The 12129-nt window shown below is 44.5% G+C and overlaps 1 protein-coding gene across 3 annotated transcripts in view; it reads left to right on the top strand.

Annotated features, from left to right (window-relative positions):
- The first annotated feature begins 688 nt into the window (after window positions 1-688).
- Window positions 689-12129, top strand: part of Tvp23a (trans-golgi network vesicle protein 23 homolog A) — a 45301-nt gene continuing 33860 nt past the window's right edge. For all 3 annotated transcript variants that reach the window (XM_087910822.1, XM_087910823.1, XM_048433189.2), the window contains exons 1-2: window positions 689-847; window positions 1084-1163. In XM_087910822.1, the coding sequence (XP_087766948.1) occupies window positions 839-847; window positions 1084-1163 (89 nt within the window). In that variant the 5' untranslated portion in view covers window positions 689-838. The remainder of the gene's footprint in view (window positions 848-1083; window positions 1164-12129) is intronic.

Genomic DNA, 12129 nt, shown 5'->3' with positions numbered 1-12129 from the left:
CCTGGTCTCCACTGTGAATGCTTCCCCCAGTCCACTTCTGTTGGCCTCTCAGTGTCACATCTGTGCCTGGAGCCAGCTGTGGGTGGGGAAGAGGCCACAGAACTTTCCAGAAAGCACAACCTCGATAATCATAGAGCCTGATGCCTCGAGGGCAATCCCAGCCTTAATCTCACTTGGTGGTCACAAGAGAACTGCTGCCCTGCTGCCCAGGTAGCGGAGGCAGACTCCGTTCCCAGGCCCTTCCACAGACACTGCCAGCTGGGGAGCCGGTGAGAAGGACTGGGTCTGAGCTCTGGGAGCTTCGGCAGTCCACTGCGCTGATTCCAGTGGACTATGGTGGCGGTTGAGAAGTAGAGGATTTAGAAGCTTCTAGAACTGATGCTGGATCCTGGACTTGGAGATATACATACATACATACATACATACATACATACAGTCTCCACAACATCCCCCCCACCACCACATTCATTCACTCAACCCCCTGGAATCTCCACAATATTCCCTAACACACCACACACACACACACACACACACACACACACACACACACCCTGCCACCATCCCCTCCCTGTCCAGGGTCCTGCAGGTCTGTCCTTTTCCCTGCCACAGCTCCAGGTTCAGCGTCTGTCACAGCTTCCCTGGGGATCCTCTCTGGAACCGCCCTAGCCGGAGACTGCGCACTGCGCAGAGCCCCTCCCCCTCCAGACAACCAAAGCCAAGCTGTGGAGCCTGAGCTCCTAGCATCCCTCAGGCCGGCTGCTTGCTGGGTTTCCTTAACTTTGGGCGGTGAAGGGTGAAGCTGGAGCCTGCGCTGTAGGGTCAACTGGTACCCAGGAGAATGAAACAGGTAGGGCTGCGGGGATGCCGTGTCGTGAGGAGGAGGATGGCAAAGAGCCTGAGGGAGGAAAATAGATGCGCTGGCCTTGGAGCCTAAGGCCAGTGTAAAGAGGGTGGGGAAAGCCTGGAGCGGTAAGGTGCTAAGACTAAAAGAAGCTCAGAGACTGTCTAGGAGGAAAGGGCACTCTGCCGCGGAGGCAGGGTGTGTGTCAGTGGGGCCTGCCCTCTGTTCCTGGTGTCCCCCAGGCCCTCGTGGACGATACTGAGGATGTGTCCCTAGACTTCGGCAATGAAGAGGAGCTGGCTTTTAGGAAGGCCAAGATCAGGTATGTTGGGCCAGTGGTCCCAAACTGCATTTATTCTCCAATTCCTTCATTAAAATACACGGAGCAACTACCGTGTTTAGTTACACAAACCCTGCTGCTAACTTATGAGGTAAAAAAATTTATAGGGGTAGGCAAAACTAACATGGTGAGGCCAGAGAAGGTTCCAAGAGATGCCCTCACTCACGCCTTCACGCAACCGAGCATGTTTCTTTGAGTGACTGAAAAGCAGGCCACCTTAGCAGTGCTGTGTAGGAGGGGAGTTAGTGGGCCGCTGGGAAGCTGAGAAAGTGCTTGCCGCTTGAGCCAAAGTCAGCTCACAGACCTGCTTGGCACCTTCAGCAGCCAGGAGGCAGCAGGACCAAGGTGGGGAAGTGAAGTGGAAGCTTACTGGCCAGTGGTCTGGTCTACGCACCGGACCCTCTAGAAACTTCCCCAGCTCAGCCACACGCACTAGCATACTTGGGGCCGGGTCCCTGGTGCCTTTCTTTTATTTTATTGGGTTTTTTTTTTTTTCTGGTGCTGGGGATGGAACTGAGGGCCTTGTCCATGATAGGCACGTGTACTCTGTTACATTCTCAGGTATTCCTTTTATCCCCCTCTCCCATCAGATCTTCTGATTCTGACCCAATAGTCCCTTAGAATGGAATACACTCATTCGCTCCCTATGGCCACTATAACAAATTATCGTAAACGTGCTGGTTTCATGTCACTCAGCTGGCGGAGTTCATGCACAGAGCTCTGGGTTCCATCCTAAACATGGCATAAATGAGGCATGTTGGTACATACGTGAGTGCATGTGTACACACACACACACACACACATGCACACACGCTCCATGTACTTCTTACTAATAAAGTATCTGCGACAGCATCTCAAGCCTGCTCAGCAATCTAGGGTGATTTACACTTCAAGATCCTTTACTATGTGCGGTCTGGGGATGCAGCTCAGATGGTAGAGTGTTTGCCTAGGCTGCAGGAGGCCCTGGGTTCCATTCTGTACCTAACACTAAATAAACTGGACATAGTGGCACACGCCTGTAATCCCAGTGCATGGGAAGTGGAGACAAGGGTCAGAAGTTCTTGGTCATCCTCAGCCACGTAGTGAGTTCAGGACCAGCTTGGACTACATGGGCCTCTCTGTTTCTGTCTCTCTCTATCTCTGTCTGTCTCTCTTAGATCCTTTACTAAATGAAGATGCCAAGTTCCTTTTCCAAAAACTGTAGCATCCACAGGTTCCAGAGACTGGGACCTAGGTGTTGAAGGCACATTATCCATCCTCCCATACTGTAGGAGCCGGAGTCTTAGGTGAAGGAGTTTCTGGGACATCAAGGCAATTATGGTACAGTAGCTAGTGAGGACCAGCTGTGTGCCTGACCCTGGGCTGCTGGCTGGGGTTATGCCATGTGCAGGACCCAGCCCCTGCCTGTGGAGTTGCCCAGACTAGTGTATAAGGACACTTGTGCTGTATAAGGCTTGAGTCCTGCTTTGCTGCCCTGTACACCCTCGCTTACTTACTTTCCGCTGGCTTTCTCCTCCCTTATGCTGCCCAGGAGCCCCTGCCTGGGAAACAGTACCAATCACCATGACTGGGTCTGTCCTACATTAATTAACAATCAAGACAATCCCCCGCAAACATGCCCACAGACCAACCTAATCTGAATAAATTCCACGTTGAGAGCCTTCTCAAGTGATTCTAGGTTGTATCACGTTGACAGTTAAAATCAACCAGCCCACATTCACCAGGTTAATGTGGTGGTTACTAGTTACCTGTGGCTATTGAGAGTTGGAAGTGTGGCTAGAGATAGAGGATTTGATTCTGTTAATTAATTTTAATGTAAATCTGAATGGCCACATGCAGCTGCTGCACTGGATGGATCCACTCTAGAGCTCTCTTCGTCTGGGAGGGTTTTGTTGGGGTCAGGACTGCAGGATGAAGATGGCGCCTTAGTCTCTTTCTGTTGCCGTGATAAAAAACCAACCTTAAAAGAAAGCGGCATGAGGTAGGAAGGGTTTAGTCCGGCTCACGGGTCAAGAGTCAAGTGCAGCATGGTGGGAGTCACCATGGCAGGAGTGCAGTAGGTCACAGTGCATCTCTAGTCAGGAGATAGAGTGTGATGATGCTTGCGTTCAACTCCATTTCCGTTTGTATATATGGTCTAGGAGCCAAGCCCAGGGAATGGTGCTGCCCACAGTGGGTGGGGCCTCCTGCTTCCATCGGTTTACTCAAGATAACTCACATTGGAATATCCCTGTGTCCCAGATAATTCTAGATCTCCTTAAGTTGGCAGTTGATTATCCACCATAGACTAGTAGAGGAACAGAAGAAAACAGAGGCGAGGAGGGAGACCCAGAACACCTGGGAGGTACAGTTCACCTTCACTGCATGGTAGTAAAGGTGTGGGTGATGGAGAGGGAACTGGGGAGACAGATTCGTGTATGAATCACTTGCTATGAAAGCGTGAGGGCCTGAGTCAGATCCTCAGAACTCACAGAAAAAGGTGAATGTGGCTATGCGTTCCTAAAACCCCAATGCTTTGACACCAGAGACAGGATTCCTGGGGTTTTCTGGCCACTAGCTTAGCAAAAATAAATGAATGAATGAATGAATAAATAAATAAATAATTAAAAATAAAAATAAATGAGGTCCAGGCTCAGTAAGAGATGCTCTCTCAAGGTTAATGCCCTCCTCTGGCACCACACACACACATACCACATGTGGGGTGGAGACAGGTAGTCAAGAGTCAAGGGCGATATTCAGGCTTCTGGTCTGGGGCCCAAAGTTAAAGGAGTACTTATAGGGCAGAGATGTTGAGCTTTGAATGGTCCCTGATGGTCTGTCATGGAGCATTTAGCTTCAGTGGGCACCAGGGAGGGCACCTGGGAGCTGGAGGAATTAGACTTACCATAGGTCTGGAGGCAGCTACTCATCAGTCTGAGAGCTACAAGCCCAGAATCCTCTGATGTGCCAATGCTGATTTATCAGCCTCCATGGACTTCGTGGGATTCCCAAGGGCTATGACGTGTAGGCAATCCTGAGAAAGAATGCACTCAGCAGTGTGAAGAATTAGGTTCTTTGTTTTGGTTTGGTTTTGGTGTGGTTGGTTGAAATGGGCTCTTGTCCAACTGCAGGATCCTTCTGCCTCCACCCCCCAAGTGCTGTGATTATAGATGCCATTCCCACACCTGGCATAAAATAGATTCTATTTGATTACTTTCTTGCTTACTTTTTTTTTTGACAGAGTCTTATGTAGTTCAGGCTGGTCTTGCTATGATCTTGAATCTCTGATCCTTCTGCCTCTTCCTCCCAAGTGTTGTTGACAGGTGTGTGCCACCACACTTGAGGCGGAAACTGAAGTAGAGACAATGGAGGAATGCTGCTTACTGGCTTTCTCTCCATGGCTTGCCCAGCCTGCTTTCTTATAGCATTCAGGACCACCTGCCCAGGGTGTGCCATCCCCACTGAGCTGGGTCCTTCAGTATGGGTCATCAATCAACAAAACACACTCCAACCTTGCCCATAGGCCAATGCTATGGAAGCATTTTCTCAGTTGAGTGTCCTGCTTGCCAAGTGACTCTTGCTTATGTCAAGTTGACATAAAACTAACCACATAGCACTTAACTCAGGACTACACAACACTTAAGGGGATTCTTAACTGAGGTATTTGGGTGAATTTGGGAGGGATGGTCCACGAACCTTTGAAAACTCTTTTTTTTTTTTTTTTTTCTATTTCACATGGTTTTATTTTTCTCACATTTTCTGTTTTTTTGTTTTGTTTTGTTTTTGTGTGTATATGTGTAAGTCTGTTTTTGAAACACACAATTTATATGGTTTTATTCTCTCAGAGTATTTCTGTTTGTTAGTGAACATCAAACACATAAACAAATGCAGCATAGTGAAGAACCAGAGAGGTTTGTAAAAACGTTCGTAGATTCCAAATTTTGCAAAAAACTAATTTGCTCCTGCAAAAAGCAAGATATTCTCAGTTTTTATGCCTTTGCTTTTTAACCTAATAAATGTGTTCAATTAAATTATTTCTAAAAAACAAAAAACAACAACAACAACAACAAAAAACCTTTAGCCTCTAAAGTTCTACAAATTCATGGGCTTAATTTGATGACATTCTCAATTCTGTGTATGTACCATGATACCAGAAAGGAACAAGCACACATCCAAGGTATAGAAACAAAGTTCTATTGCAATAGTGAATATTTGTTTATAGAATAAATTTACTGTATTAGGCTTGGAAAAACAAAGTTGATTTTAATTTGTATAATCCATGAGAAATTTCTTTTTTTTTTTTTTTAAATTTTATTAAATTATAAAAAGTTTCCATTTACGCCCCTCCTCCCAACGCCCTCCCACTCCCCCCCTCCCTCTCCTCCTCCCTCTTTGTCCCAAGGGAAGTCAGGGTCTCCTGCCCTGTGGGAAGTCCAAGTTCCTCCCCCCTCACTCCAGGTCCAGGAAGGTGAGCATCCAAACAGACTTGATCCCAAAAATCCAGTATATGCAGAGGAAACCAGTCCCAGTGTCATTGTCAATGGCTTCTCGGAAAGACTGCAGGCCAGCCACATTCAGAAAAACCAGCCACATTCAGAGAATCTGGTTGGATCACATGCTCGTTCAGTCACGGTCCATCAGGCCTTGGAAAACTCTCATTAGATCCGACCCCTTGTATCAGTGGGTGATAGTATCCCTCGCAGTCCTTCGTCATTTTCTTCCTCCTTTTGCTCCTCGTTTGGATCTTGGGGGGCTCAGTTCGGTGCTCCAACGCAGGCCTCCATCTGTTTCGTCATCCAATGCCAGATGAGGGATCTATGGTGATAAGCAAAATATTCATCAGTATGGTCACGGGCCAAGGCCGGTTCAGGCACCCCCTCCTCTGTCCAGAGAACAATCTGGGGATCTCTCCTTGGACCTGGGATCCCATATATAATCAAGTTTCCTGTAAACTCTAATATGACTCCCTTAGTTGAAATATATTCTTCCCTGATCCCACATTCATCCTTCCTCCCTTCCCCCCATCCCGGTCAACCGAGCTTTCTCCATTCCTCCCCTACTCCCTTCTCTCTAACCCTCTCCCCTTCCAACAACCCTCCCACCCCCCCCCCCCATGCACCCAAGATTACCTGGGACTCTTGACTATTTCCTACCTCCTGGCGGATAGGTAAATAATCTTCATCAGGTTCGTCTTCTTATTTAGCTTCTCTAGGATCACGAATAATAGGCTCAAAGACCTTTAATTATGGTTAGAATCCACTTATGAGTGAATACATACCGTGTTCCTCTTTTTGGGTCTGGCTTACCTCACTCAGTAAAGCGTTTTCTATTTCCATCCATTTGCATGCAAAATTCAAGATGTCATTGTTTTTTACCGCTGAGTAAAACTCTAATGTGTATATGTTCCACACCTTTTTTAACCATTCTTCTATTGAGGGGCACCTAGGCTGTTTCCAGGTTCTGGCTATTACAAATAGTGCTGCTATGAACATAGTAGAACAAATGCTTTTGTAGTATGATCGGGAATCTTTAGGGTATATTCCCAAGAGTGGAATTGCTGGGTCCTGAGGGAGGTTGACTCCCAGTTTCCTGAGAAACCGCCACACTGATTTCCACAGTGGCTGCACGAGTTTGCATTCCCACCAACAATGGATGAGTGTTCCCCTCACCCCACATCCTCTCCAGCATAGGATATCATTGGTGTTTTTGACTTTAGCTATTCTGACAGGTGTAAGATGGTATCTCAAAGTGGTTTTGATTTGCATTTCCCTGATCGCTAAGGAGGTTGAGCATGACCTTAAGTGTCTTCTGGCCATTCGAAGTTCATCTGTTGTGAATTCTCTGTTAAGTTCAGTACCCCATTTTTTAATTGGGTTAATTAGAGTTTTAGTGCCTAGTTTCTTGAGTTCTTTGTATATTTTGGAGATCAGACCTTTGTCTGATGAGGGGTTGGTGAAGATCTTCTCCCAGTCAGAAGGCAGCCTTTTTGTCCTACTGACAGTGTCCTTTGCTTTACAGAAGCTTCCTAGTTTCAGTAGATCCCATTTATTCATTGTTTCTCTTATTGTCTGTGCTGCTGGGGTCCTGCTTAGGAAGAGGCCTCCTGTGCCTAAATCTTGTAGACTACTTCCCACTTTCTCTTCTATCAGGTTCAAAGTGGACGGATTAATGTTGATGTCTTTAATCCATTTGGACTTGATTTTTGTGCATGGTGATAGATATGGATCTACTTTCATTTTTTTACAGGTTGACATCCAGTTATGCCAGCACCATTTGTTAAAGATGCTTTCCTTCTTCCATTGTATACCTTTAGCTCCCTTGTCGAAAATTAGGTGTTCATATGTTTGTGGGTTAATATCTGGGTCTTCTATTCGATTCCATAGGTCGACTTCTCTGTTCTTATGCCAATACCAAGCTGTTTTCAATACTGTAGCTCTATAATAGAGTTTGAAGTCAGGGATGGTAATGCCTCCAGAAGTTCTTTTATTATATAAGATTGTTTTGGCTATCCTGGGTTTTTTGTTTTGCCATATAAACTTGATTATTGTTCTCTCAAGGTCTGTGAAGAAGTTTGATGGGATTTTGATGGGGATTGCATTGAATCTATAGATTGCTTTTGGTAGAATTGCCATTTTTACTATGTTGATTCTCCCAATCCAAGAGCAGGGGAGGTCTTTCCATTTTCTGGTATCCTCCTCAATTTCTTTCTTCAAAGACTTAAAGTTTTTGTCAAATAGGTCTTTCACTTCCTTGGTTAGAGTAACCCCAAGATATTTTATGCTATTTGTGGCTATCATGAAAGGTGATGCTTCTCTGATTTCCCTCTCTGCTTCTTTATCCTTTGTGTATAGGAGGGCCACTGATTTTTTGGAGTTGATCTTGTATCCTGCCACGTTACTAAAGGTGTTTATCAGCTGCAGGAGTTCTTTGGTAGAGTTTTTGGGGTCACTTATGTACACTATCATATCGTCAGCAAATAACGAAAGTTTAACTTCATCCTTTCCAATTCGAATCCCCTTGATCTCCTTATGTTGTCTTATTGCTATTGCTAGAACTTCAAGCACTATATTGAAGAGGTATGGAGAGAGTGGACAGCCTTGTCGCGTTCCTGATTTTAGTGGAAAGCCTTTGAGTTTCTCTCCATTCAGTTTGATGTTAGCTGTCGGCTTGCTGTATATTGCTTTTATTATATTTAGATATGATCCTTGTATCCCCAGTCTCTCTAACACCTTTATCATAAATGGGTGTTGAATTTTGTCAAATGCTTTTTCAGCATCTAGTGAGATGATCATATGGTTTTTTTCTTTCAGTTTATTTATATGATGGATTACATTGATAGATTTGCGTATGTTGAACCAGCCCTGCATCTCTGGAATGAAGCCGACTTGATCATAATGGATAATTTTTCTAATGTGCTCTTGGATTCGGTTTGCCAGTATTTTATTGAGAATTTTCGCGTCGATGTTCATGAGTGAGATTGGCCTGTAATTCTCTTTCTTGGTTGTGTCTTTGTGTGGTTTTGGTATTAGGGTAACTGTAGCTTCATAAAAGGAGTTAGGCAATGACTCTTCTGTTTCTATATTGTGGAATACGTTAAGGAGTATAGGTATTAGCTCTTCCTGGAAGTTCTGGTAGAATTCTGCATTGAAACCATCTGGTCCTGGGCTTTTTTTGGTAGGGAGATTTTTGATAACAGCTTCTAATTCTTTGCGACTAACAGGTCTATTTAGATTGTTCACCTGTTCTTGGTTCAACTTTGGTATATGGTACTTATCTAAAAAAATGTCCATTTCTTTTACATTTTCCAACTTTGTGGCATATAAACTTTCATAGTAAGATCTAATGATTCTCTGAATTTCCTCTGTGTCTGTGGTTATGTCCCCCTTTTCATTTCTGATCTTATTAATTTGCATGTTCTCTCTCTGCCGTTTGATTAACTTGGCTAGGGGTTTGTCAATCTTGTTGATTTTCTCCAAGAACCAGCTTTTTGATTCATTGATTCTTTGGATTGTTTTCTCTGTTTCTATTTTGTTGATTTCAGCCCTCAGTTTGATTATTTCCAGTCTTCTAGACCGCCTGGGTGAATCAGCTTCTTTTTTTTCTAGATCTTTCAATTGTGCTGTTAATTCTCCAATGTGTGCTTTCTCCGCTTTCTTTAATTGGGCACTTAGTGCTATGAACTTTCCTCTTAGCACTGCTTTCATAGTGTCCCATAGGTTTGAGTATGTTGTGTCTTTGTTTTCATTAAATTCAAGGAAGAGTTTAATTTCTTTCTTTATTTCTTCCTTGACCCAGGGGTGATTTAGTAGTTGACTGTTCAGTTTCCATGAGTTTGTGGGATTCCTGGGGGGAGCATTGTTGTTGAATTCTAATTTTAGTCCATGGTGATCTGACAAGACACAGGTAGTTACTAATATTTTTTTGTATCTGTGGAAGTTTACTTTGTTACCGAGAATGTGGTCAATTTTCGAGAAGGTTCCATGAGCTGCAGAGAAAAAGGTATATTCTTTCCTATTTGGGTGGAGTGTTCTATAGATGTCTGTTAAGTCCATTTGATTCAATACCTCCAATAGGTCTTTCAATTCTCTGTTTGGTTTCTGTCTGATTGACCTGTCCATTGGTGAGAGAGGAGTGTTGAAGTCTCCTACTATTAGTGTGTGTGGTTTGATGACCGCCTTGAGTTCTAGAAGAGTTTCTTTTACATATGTGGGTGCCTTTATATTAGGAGCATAGATATTCAGGATTGAGACTTCCTCCTGATGAATTGTTCCAGTTATGAGTATGAAATGTCCATCACCATTTCTTCTGATTGATTTTAGTTTGAAGTCGATTTTGTTAGATATTAGAATGGCCACGCCTGCTTGTTTCTTAGGTCCATTTGCTTGGAAAACCTTTTCCCAACCCTTTACTCTGAGTAGGTGTCTGTCTTTGTGGTTGAGGTGTGTTTCTTGTAAACAGCAGAATGTTGGATCCTGTTTTCGTATCCAATCTCTAAGTCTGTGCCTCTTTATAGGTGAATTGAGTCCATTGATATTAAGTGATATTAATGACCAGTGGTTGTTAACTCCGGTCATTTTTTTTTTTTTATTTAGGTAGTAGAGTGTATGTGTTTTTCTTCTTTGCTTTGTGTTTGTGAATGGTCGCTAGATGTTCGAGTTATTGTAGGCCGTGTTGGGAATGTTGGATTCCTTCAGTAGTGATTTTCCTTCTAATATTCTCTGTAAGGCTGGATTAGTAGCTACGTATTGTTTAAATTTGTTTTTATCCTGGAATATTTTGTTTTCTCCGTTGATAGTGAACAGTAGCTTGGCAGGGTATATTAGTCTGGGTTTGCATCCATGGTCTCTTAGTTTCTGCAGTACCTCTATCCAGGATCTTCTGGCTTTCATGGTTTCCATAGAGAAATCCGGTGTAAGCCTGATAGGTTTACCTTTATAAGTTACTTGACCTTTTTCCTTTGCAGCTCTTAAAATTTTTTCTTTAATATTTATGTTTTGTGTTTTGATTATTATATGACGCGGGGATGTTTTTTTCTGATCTAATCTATTCGGTGTTCTGTATGCTTCTTGAACCTTCATAGGAATATCGTTCTTTAGGTTGGGAAAGTTTTCTTCTATAATTTTGTTGAATATATTTTCTGGGCCTTTGATCTGCAGTTCTTCTCCTTCTTCAATCCCTATTATTCTTAGATTTGGTTTTTTTATTGTGTCCCAGATTTCCTGAATGTTTTGTGAAGAGAATTTGTTGGATTTGCCATTTTCTCTGACCAGAGCATTTATTTTCTCTATGGTATCTTCAGAATCTGAGATTCGTTCTTCTATCTCTTGTATTCTATTGGTTATGCTTGATTCTGTAGTCTCCGCTCGTTTACCTAGGTTTTCCATATCCAGCCGGTTCTCGTTTTGTGTTTTCTTCATTGCCTCCATTTCAGTTTTCAATTCTTGGACTGTTTCCTTTACTTGTTTGATTGTTTTTTCTTGGTTTCTCAGGGTATCACTCACGGATTTACTTATTTCTTCAAACTTTTTGTTATATTTCTCATCCATTTCTATACTCATTTCTTCAAACTTTTTGTTATACTTCTCGACCAGTTCCTTAAGGGAGTTATTCATATCCTGTTTAAGGGACTCTATTGCTTTCATAATGGCACTTTTTTCCACTTCATCTGGGTTAGAGTGTTCAAATCCTTCTGTTGTAAGGTCGTTGGGATCTGATATTTTCATGTTGTTTTTCAGATTGTTGGAGGAGGTCTTGCCTTGGCGTCTGCCCATCTCTTCGATCCAATGCTCTCTATTGGAACTTCTGGTATCGGGTCAGGTTCCCTTGTTGGGCAGGGAGTTCACTGATAGAATGCCTACCTTTCCCCAGGCAGGGTATTGAAGCACAGGCACTCCCTCTTTCCGGGATGCCCCTACAGAGCAGGCCCAGTGTGCAAGGCAGCTGAACTGGGGAACTTTTATGGCCTCAGTGGGAGGGGAGAAATATAGAAATTTGTACCTGGATGGAAGCTGGGATGGCAGGCGGGAGAGCCTAGCAGTGTGGACACAGCACTGCAGGCTGACCTGGGAGTCTATGGGGTCGGGGAAAGTCCTAGCTCCCCCTCGCTGGGCCCCTGCCGCGGGCCCGAATCAACTCACCACTCCGAAGGCCCTCTGGATGGAAGCTGGGATGGCTGGCGGGAAGCTAGCAGGGTGGAGCAGGTAGAGCAGGCTGACCTGGGGGTCTATGGGGTCGGGGAAAGTCCTAGCTCCCCCTCGCCGGGCCCCTGCCGTGGCCGGAATCAACTCACCACTCGGGAAGGCCCTCTGGATGGAAGCTGGGATGGCTGGCGGGAAGCTAGCAGGGTGAAGCCAGCAGGGCAGGCTGACCTGGGAGTCTATGGGGTCGGGGAAAGTCCTAGGTCCCCCTCGCCGGGGCCCCTGCCGTGGCCCGAATCAACTCACCACTAGGAAGGCCCTCTGGATGGAAG

Source organism: Myodes glareolus, chromosome 9 (genome assembly GCF_982192425.1).
Source record: "Myodes glareolus chromosome 9, mMyoGla1.1, whole genome shotgun sequence".
NCBI classification, from domain to species: domain Eukaryota; kingdom Metazoa; phylum Chordata; class Mammalia; order Rodentia; family Cricetidae; genus Myodes; species Myodes glareolus.
Note: the sequence above shows the minus strand (reverse complement) of the source record. Positions and strands in the feature narration are given on the sequence as shown.